The 9,532-nt window shown below is 49.4% G+C and overlaps 1 protein-coding gene across 5 annotated transcripts in view; it reads right to left on the bottom strand.

The window, feature by feature from the left end:
• Nucleotides 1-1,863: 1,863 nt before the first annotated feature.
• TJAP1 (tight junction associated protein 1) overlaps nucleotides 1,864-9,532 on the bottom strand; it is a 44,512-nt gene continuing 36,843 nt past the window's right edge. For 4 of the 5 annotated variants that reach the window (XM_083495943.1, XM_083495944.1, XM_083495942.1 and 1 more), the window contains 3 exons: nucleotides 9,297-9,404; nucleotides 7,994-8,077; nucleotides 2,341-5,937 (listed from right to left, as the gene is read on the bottom strand). In XM_083495943.1, coding sequence (XP_083352069.1) covers nucleotides 4,618-5,937; nucleotides 7,994-8,077; nucleotides 9,297-9,404 — 1,512 coding nt within the window. In that variant the 3' untranslated portion in view covers nucleotides 2,341-4,617. Of the gene's footprint in view, nucleotides 2,270-2,326; nucleotides 5,938-7,993; nucleotides 8,078-9,296; nucleotides 9,405-9,532 lie in introns of those variants that run through there. The other variant, XR_014524264.1, reaches the window with a different exon arrangement.

Genomic DNA, 9,532 nt, shown 5'->3' with positions numbered 1-9,532 from the left:
CGTTCATCCCCCCCCCCAAATATATATAGTCCGGCCCCCCCACAAGGTCTGAGGGACAGCGGACCAGCCCACGGCTGAAAAAGGTTGCTGACCCCTGGCCTAAATAATTATTTTCCCCAAATAGGTTGTAGTGAATGCCCTTGACTGTACTAAGACACTCAAGGCAGTCACAGGTGCTACCAGAAATACCCAGGAGAATAAAATCCTATAGGGACAGAGTGCACATTTTGGGTGCTCTTGAAGTACCCCTAATTTCAGAAGGTTGCATTACCTTGAAGATAATAATTTGGGCCACATGCCAGCAGTGGAGGTGGCCACATCCCTATCAATCTATGCACACAAGCACCTCTCATTCAACCCTCTCAGAGGACTAAATTGGTCTGGTTGTGACAAGCAAGATCTAAGGCAGTGAGCATTGACTCTGCTCTGTTGTTCAGAATCTGCTCCATTTTTACATTTGAAGATATGTGTACTTCAAAGCACACAAACCCAACTTCAAGCAAACCCCAAGGTGCTATATGCGGACAACTACTGACGTTGCTTCTTTTGTGTAAACAGCCACTTCACTGCAGGGAAACTGTTGTAGAATATTATGCACAAGGGCTGCAAAATGGGGCAACAAGAAATACCTCCTGTTCTCCTGTTGGGAACTGTGGCCCTCCAGCAATTGTTGACCACTACAGCTCCCACCATCTCCAACCCCTGGCCATACTGGCTGGGGCTAATGGTAGCTGCAGTCTAATAACATCCGGAGGGCCACAAGTTCTCCATCCATGACGTAAGGCCTCAGCCATGTAAGGCAGTTTGTGGAAATGTGTTTTGTTACAATGGTACCCCTTCCTCCTCCAAAGAGTTCACAGCGGCTCTGTTGTTTCCATGCAGGATTCTAGGGACAGCAGGAATCTGTTTTGCTTTGGACTATTTTCCTAGCCCCACACAAACAAAACCAATAAATTATTTTCTCTCTGTCAATCACAAAAGCCAAAAGAACCACCAGGAGGCAGCAGTGCCATGCAGCTTCTAATTAGGATATTGTGGCTGCCACAGACCGCATGATTTATGGGACAGCTACATAAACAGGGGGAGAGGGAATAGAGACGTTATGTCGTGAAAGTGGACAATCTACTTCCATTTTACAGAGGCAGGTGCCTCGTCATATAGCAAGAGGTTGCTTTCTATCCTACAGAGGTCCAAATACAAACCCTACATTAGTAGCACAGTTGCTAAAAGATCCAGAAGCAAATTGGCAGTGTAAACAGTCATGACAATGGCTTATATTCAACATAGCTGTTTTTCCTTGGGAAGGCAAGCTCACCCTCTTCTGCCCTTGTGGATCCCCCTAAACCTGCACAAAAAGACTTGAGGGTGGGGCAGAGTATTGCAAGCATGGGAAGATACTCACAGCTAGCAGGAGTCCATGTGCTGGCTTCCGCTCGCACAACCAGTTTTACGTGACCCACTGAGAAGACCAATCAAGTCTGGGTGTACCTTTACAAGGAGGGCCGTAGATCATGGACGCAGCACACATTGTGCCTGCAGAAGGGTTCAAGATTCAATCCCATGCATCTCAAATTAAAGCAAGGATCGGGAAACTGGAGCCTTCTCTGTATGTTGCTGAAATTCCAATTCTCATTAGCCCCAGGAAACATGGCCAATAGTAAGGGCTGATGGGAATTTTCATCCTACAGTGTCCGGACCACAGGCTCACCAACCCTGAGTTAAAAGAATGAAAGGGAAGACCCTTTGCTTGCAGCCATGCAGAGCCACAGGTCAAAAAACTGAATACCCTAAAAATCTTTCAGTTTCTGTGGTTTCCTGTGCCCCCCTTTCAGCTCCTAGCAGCACAACAGTCAGCTTCAGACGTACTTTTAAAATAGTTTATTTCTGGCTTTAAAATATACATCATCAGTTTGAAAATCTCAGAAAAAACACATTAGTCGCAGATTAACAGTCTTGAGTTGGGACACTGTAAAATACGGGGCAGCCAAAGAAGGCAACTCAAGCTCCCCGAGAGAGAATTCATAATACTGCCAGAGAGGAGAAGGATGCAAAGGGCTGAGATGCAGGACTGCACAAAAGGAGCTCTGGGAGGAAGGCTGCAGCAGCAGGACTAACACAGACCTGATCCTCAATTCTCCTGCAGGTTTTCGCTGCCACCCAGACCCATGTGAAATAAATGGCATGGTTCGGTTGCACTCGAGAATGATCTCCTTTCTCTCCCCTCCTCCCAACCTTTAGTACAATAGAATTAAAGGAAATTGAGATTGGTCTCATAGAATCATAGAGTTGGAAGAGACCACAAGGGCCATCGAGTCCAACCCCCTGCCAAGCAGGAACATCGTAGTAACTGCTTGGAATTGTCCGTTTGGTGGCTGCAATTGTGACAGTTTCAGATTGCCTTATGTGCAGTTGTGCAGCCCAGCCACAGAAAAGAGGCCTGGGTTCCGGACTAAAAAATTGTCTCGGTGGGATGTGCTAAAATCAGTTCCATTTTCGCCAAGCTCGTGAGAAGGGCCCAGGTTCTATGGGATAGGCTTCACCCAGCACCATGTCTGTCCAATACTGACCACAAACGAGAGGTCACCAGGAAGCCCCAGAGCCTTCCCAGCTCCAGCAGCCTTTGCAGCGAGAAAGAGAGCACTGCAGTGCTGGAGCAGGAACATGTGGCAACTTGGATTCTACCTTTTGAAGAGCAAAGGAAATTCCAAGAAATCAAGGGTTGAAGGAGGAGAGTGGCTGAGCAAAGCAAGCAGCTGCCAGCTGTAGAAGTCAGATAATTACTGGTTAAGTGCCGCATAGGCAAAATGTAGGGTGTCCATATTTAGCACCAATTTATTAGCATAGCTAAACTGAAAATACTGAGTCACACCCCAATGCTGGGATGTAACCGCCAGCAGCTTATCAGCAAGAGAAGTGGCCAATGAAGAAGGCCACATCAAAAAGTTAGCTATGGCCAGACTGCTCCACAATTAACACACAGCAGACCCTGGTTAGGTCTAAAGGGAGGCAGCAGGGGACAGCACAAAAGGCAAGCAGATCAACACAAGATAGGCCATGGCAGCCATCCAATGGATACTGGAAGGTTTCGGGGAAAGTTCTTGGTCCTGCAGGGCTATGAGTGGGTTTTCTGAGCAGCTTGCTGCTGCTTTGCTGGTGTTTGCAAGGGAGAAGACTCCCTGTGCTGAGAAGAAAGGCTTTAGGGTACTCTCCAGCAGAAGATCACACAGACTCCATCTGGACATAAGCAGCTGGCAGTGCAACCAAGCTCAGCAGCCTAGTCTTCTCACTGTTTTCTTGAAGATTGCACTGGCTGCACCAAGGGCAGGCTAGGAAACAGCGTCTATGGAACGTGATCATTCAGTGAAAAATTCCTAACACTGGCAACCTTTTCCTCCCCAGGTGCGTGCACAGATATACGCAAAACACAGAAACATACTGCAAAGGGAGGGGGGGGGGGAAATACAACACTGAATACATACAAAAAAACAAAGCAAGTAGAGGAGGGGGAATATCAGACCTTGCCTAAGGCCTTGGGAAGGCACTAGTGTCGATTTGGATCACAGCCCCAATAGGATGCTCATCCTCACTCACCATCTCTCCAAGAGGCAAACAGGATGGTCCTACAGAAGTAAGATGGCCGCATTGCTTAGGCTTTAGCAACTCCTCAGCGGGTGGTGGCCACAGGGCAACAGCGACAATGAGATGAGCCACTTCTTGCAGAGCAGATGCTCTCTGACCAATCCCCCCACCCCACCCCTGCACATTCTTTGCTCGTTCACAAAAGGAAGAGGTAAGCACATTTCAAAAGACAAAGACCTATAAGAAAGCAAGTAAAAGAACACATAGCTTCACGTCATTCAAATGAGACACAGACCACCCAAGAAAGAGCCAACATGACAGTCACACACAGCTGAACCCATTATGGCAAATGGACCAGCCTCCATTTTGCTGGCTAGCTGGAGCAGGGAAGCTCCAAGGCCCATTCTGTCAGGCTCCCGAGTGGCGCTCCTCCCAACGAGTAACCATGCTGGGTTCAGGAAGCAAGGGAACTCTGGAGGTGGCCTCTGAGCATCGTTCCACCTAGTCATGCCAGCGCACATCCACGTAGCAGAATGCAGGAAAAGAAAGCAGCGAAGCTCACACATCTGGGGATGCCCACCTAACAGAAGCCGTCGCACCTCACCCGCAGCCTTCACCTGGGAGAAGATTCACACAAGGAAAATAGGGACAGCGTGTTCCTACTTCTTGGCACGTAGGAATAGAGGCTTGAGATGCCGAAGGGGTGTAACTCAGAACCAACAATGGGATGGGATGTTAGCAGGAAGGAACTGGAGTGTGAAGGCAGAACTGAGCTGTGGAAGGAAGGGCATGAGTGCAAACTGAGCTGTGGACACAAAGCACCTGTGCTGGTGGGAACCCGGGTGTTTTGCCCTGGTGCTGTAGCAGGAGAGCTGCTTCCGTTCTTAGTGTGCATTAAAAAAGACAATAAATATATAAAAATGGCCTGGAATTCCTGGGAAGGAGTCCCATGACGGTCCTCCTTTCAACCTAAGGAGTAGAGTAACAGCCCTTGGGAGCTGGGTGCAACGCTGCACCTGGCCAGCTTCCTTCCTACCCTCAGTTGAGCAAGTTGCCTTGCTCCTGGGCCTGCGTCAGGCTGTCTTTCCGATGGAGGTGGTGAACCCCCATCCTCTTGGGGCTGCGGTGGGGGCGGCCCGGAGGAGGCTTGCTCTGGCACTCCCTGCTCTGCTCGGAGCCGCCCTCTTGGCTGTTTTCCTGGCTTCCCTGCAGCAGCGTTTCCTGCTCTTCGGCCGGGCTCCCAGACGAGTCGAGGTCTACGTAGTCTTTGTGCTTCTCTGGGGAAGAGCTGGCAGGCTCTGCCGCCCCCTCTCCGCCACCCCCTTGCAGCAGCTTGTGGGCTTCGTCCTGGGAGAAGTCCGTGCCGTAGTCGGAGGAGAGGTGGCCCCGGCGAGCGCGGGACTCGGTGCTGTCGGTGTCGGTGCTGGAGTCCCTGCTCACCGTCCAGCTGCAGCTCTGCACCGACTCCTCGCCGTCCGAGTAGGTGGAGGCGGCCCGGCCTAGCTCCTGCATGGAGCGGCTGAAACGTTTCTGGAGCTCCTGGGCCGTGTCGCGGCTGAAGGAGGTGCGGTTCACCAGCACCCGCTCCGTGGTCGGGGGAGCCTTCTCCACAAACATCCGCTGCCAGTTGGCCAGCAGGTCCTCCTCGGAGCTGGCCGAGCTGGCAAAGGTGCTGGGCACCTGCGGGGGGCTGCTGAAGGGGCTGCTCTGCGAGGAGCCGTGAGCTCGGCTCACCTTCGGGGACGGCTGGTAAGAGCAGCTGGAAGCCGAGCGCTGGCCCTCCGAGGCGGGGCTGCCGGGAAGGGTGCGCTGCCTGTCGCCGTTCTCATCCTCCCCCTGGACCAGGCTCAAGGAGATGGCTTGGCGCGTGGCATAGGTGCAGTTGGGCAGGGGGCTGTTCTTTGGGATCCGCACCTTGTCTTCCGAGAACTCGATCACCTTGCGCCCCGGGTACATGGGGTGGGGCGGGGGTGGAGTGGGGTACGGGCTGAGCTTCTCAAATGTGGGCACCTCGCCAGGGAGGCCCTCCAAGCCGCTTGGAGGTTTGCAGCCCCCGTTCTGCTGCCGCGCTCCCTCCGCCCCCTCGCTCCCGGGCTGGCCTGGGCTTGGGCAAGCGTCGGACGGAGCGCCGCTCATGTCAACGTGCACAAAGACGTCCTCGGCGATGGAGCAACTGCCGCTGCTGGATTTGGCCGAGTTGAGCACCAGGGACTCTGGCTTCTCCAGGACTCTGGCGATCACTGAGGTGGGCACCACGTCCGATGGAGCCAAGGTGTGAGGGGCCTCCTGGCCGGGGCCGGAGGTCTCCTGAGTGCTATGCAGGTGCTTGTCGACCATGTCTTGCAGCTCGTAGGGAAGCTACGGAGACAGGAAAAAGGATGTTATCTTGGAACTAAGAGAACCACTGAGCTAATAGGGTAGGACAGATGGATGACGCAGTTATGTGGAAGGCGCTGTTTGCCCAGCTCTAACTTCTTGTCCTGACACACAATGTCATTAAAAGCATCTTTCAAACCACCAGCCACCTATAAATTCGAAAGATCCATTTGTGTCCCAGTAACTGAGGAAAAAATGTGGTTCTGCCCTCCTGCCTTGGCTCTGGGCCTGACAAACAAGGCCCCTTCAGAAGAAACAGGGAGAAGCATATGCTCAAACTTGAACATTAAACAAGAGAGCCTTGCTGGTGCATGTTAGGCCAGCATAATGCTATTGATTAGTGGAAAAAATTAGCTGGTGGCTGCGCTGAATCGAGTGACCAGCCCCCACTACTAGAATCTGAGGCTCCCAGGAAGCCTGTAGTAATTATAGGGCACTGCCTTGGCAGCCTGCCCCAGACTAAGAATCAATTGCCATCCTGGCACTTGCCGGCTCCAGAGACAGAAGCAGCCTGACACTCCCACTGCTCCTGAAACCACCTCAAGCCCGTTGCATCAAGAAACATGGAGGTGGTCCACCTGCATCAGAACCATGTTGTTAATGTAGAGAAGCAGCATCCCACTCCTCCCAGGGTTGAGCAGCTGCAGGACTGTGCCCTGGGCTTAGGCGTATACTCCACAGGACCTTAGATATACCTCTGCCCCATGGATTGACAGCAAGGAACTAGATTAGAAGGAGGGGTTTAGCTACACGGCCTTCTACATTTCCATGCTAAGTTCAGGCAAAGACCTCAGCCTTGCTTCATGAATGCATGGATTGTCAGGCAAGGGACACACCAAGTACTCATTTGTATGGCACGAAATGCATAAGAAATTCAGTGGGAGATTTTGCCCTAAATTGCCTAACTGGCTTTGGCAATGAATGAACAAATGAATTCCAGTCCTCAAGAGGCTTGAGCAACCCCATAGTCCTTAGCAAGCACCTCTTTTTCCGTGTCCCATCACAACCAGTAATATGGACCAAGCAGGTGCAATCCTTTATAGGACCATCAGAGCGCTTTGCTTGAAAGGCAAGAACATTCCTTTTTCTCTTTTTTGCTGAAGTCCAAGCCTCAGTGTTTTCCACAGTCAATACAGCAAGGAGACGACTGTATGAATTTTGTTTCTTGCTTTACCGTTTCTGGCATTTAACATGTTGCCTACCTATACTGAGGCTTTGCAATGAGAAGAGGCACAGACTTGGTAGGGCAGAAATCCAGTTAAGGTAGAGGAGGTTGTATTCAATAGCACTAAAATGAATGCTCTGTCAGCACAAGGTTACTCCTTGTGCAATGTAAACCTCCCGCCTTCTTTGCCTGACTGCTACTGGTGTCCAGGAGCCTGTTTTGAGCATATAATGCATGCAAAGCACACATGGGTATAAAAAAAAGCTGCAATCTATACAAGTATATGCCCATTATAAGATGTGCTGAACTCTGGGATAGCTGTGAGATGATAAACTGACATGCCAAGTGGCCCTAAAGATGGGACTGGGCACCACATCACAACAGCCTTAAGAGACCTTCTATCTTCCTGAAGGCTAGAAACCACCCAAGGGTTGCCAGCCATCCCAGCCCACCTTGTCTCTCTTATTTTCTCTCCTGACACTACACAAAACTTCCTCCATCATGATGAGTCAAGAGCCCCTGGAGTTAACAGGCTTCTTCATTCATTCACTAACTCCTTTGCCGCAACGGGGAAGCAAGAGACGATTCAGCAGGAGACCTGCAATTCTCTAGGCTCCATTCAGGGCCCTAACAGGCTATCAAGCTCAAGGCTGGTGTAGCAATGACAACAACCTCCCTCCTTCCCACCTACAGAAACGCAGCTGAGGAACAATGAGAAGATGACAAGGCATTCATTGTCTTTTGTTGTCCCCCATGGGAGTCCCTGCAGAATGAGGAAAAGCAGTTCCTCCTACACTTTCCATGTATTGGATGAGAGAGAAGCCTGGGACAACGTTCCCCCAACCAACCACCCAGCTCAAGATTTCCACTCACATCAGCAAACTTGTGATTCCGAAAGTGAGACTTGTTGCACTTCAGGAGCTGCACTGCCAGGTTACAGTCCTGCCGATATCGCTCCTGTCAAGACAACATGCAGGGATTGGCAAATCGCATCCAGAGATGCCCCAAGACATTTTGGGGCCTGAGGCAAAAAATGAAAAAGACCCCCCAAAAGTTGCTTCATGGTGATACCTGAGAGCTTTAATGGTACCTCAGAATCTGCCACTTTAAAGAAAGCCAGCTGACTTAGGCTAGCAGTAGGAATGGTTCTGATTACATCACATAAAATAATAAATAAATAAATAATAATAATAATAATAACAACAACAACAACAATAATAGCAATAATAATAGTAATAGCAATAATAATAATAATAGCAATAATAATCCTCCCTGCCAGCCCTGTAAAATGAGCTAGGTTCTAACTCACATTCATCTGGACAGAAGAAAATGCTGTAAGATTTGAAGCAGAGCACCCTCCCAAATCTATCCTGTATGTCTGTTAAGTTTTACAGACTTACTGAATTTCAACAACCCCCCCCCCAACTTTTATGCTATATTTCACCTCCACCCACAACCAGAGTATTTAAGTTTAAACAAGATTTAAGATCATCTGCGTCAACGAAATCTAGTATTATTCCAATCCAAATGTTCTGGATTAAAATGGCTCATGAACTGGTCAGTAAGAGTAGGAACACACAGATCTTGCTTTCTTAAGTCAAGCAGCCTGAGCATTTAATTCTACTGAAGATGCCTCTTTGCTGTTCATCCCTTGAATGTCTTAAAATAAAACACAGGATTTTCAGTATTGAGATGCCCAAAAAATGTGGGATAATCTCACTACCATTGCACCAAAATGCATGAAGGAGAAGGAGATGCCCATTTATTGTTAAAGATAACATTCCTAGACAGTAGGTGTGCTAAGGAAACAGTTCTTCCCATCCAGCAAAAGATAACCTACATCAGAGCTTCCCAAACTGTGTGTTGCGACATGTTAGTGGTGGCTGCAGTGTGTAGGTGTGTCACACAAACACTCCCCACGCTCCTCCTGGGGCTGGAAAGGGGTTAGTTTAACCCCTGATTTGCTAATAAAACTGAATTATCGTGTCGCAAAATGATGCATGTCTAAAAAGTGTGTCACCAACATGAAAAGTTTGGAAAGCTCTGACTTACATAGTCAGCAAAAGTTCCAACACCAACTGTGATTATACAGGTCCATTGTTCAGGGAAAATGAAACCTCTTAGTTCATTTCTTTCCTTGCAGTGAATTCATAATCTGGGGGAAAGGAGTACTTACATTAAGCTCTTCCAGTTTATTGATGGTTGTTTTGGCATCCAATAGTTTATTAGTGAGCTCCACAATCTCCCAATCAAGAGTCTTGCGATCCATTTCGGCTTTTTTAATCTGGAGTACAGGGATATATAGGGGGTGAGTCCCATTTGTCAGCGGCAGCTGGACTTCCTCCCTGCCCAATTACCTTCAAAGAAAGAAACCCAACCCCACTCAACACCGATAAATTCATAGCTCCCTTT

This window comes from Podarcis liolepis, assembly GCF_965112155.1.
Source record: "Podarcis liolepis genome assembly, chromosome: 3".
NCBI classification, from domain to species: domain Eukaryota; kingdom Metazoa; phylum Chordata; class Lepidosauria; order Squamata; family Lacertidae; genus Podarcis; species Podarcis liolepis.
Note: the sequence above shows the minus strand (reverse complement) of the source record. Positions and strands in the feature narration are given on the sequence as shown.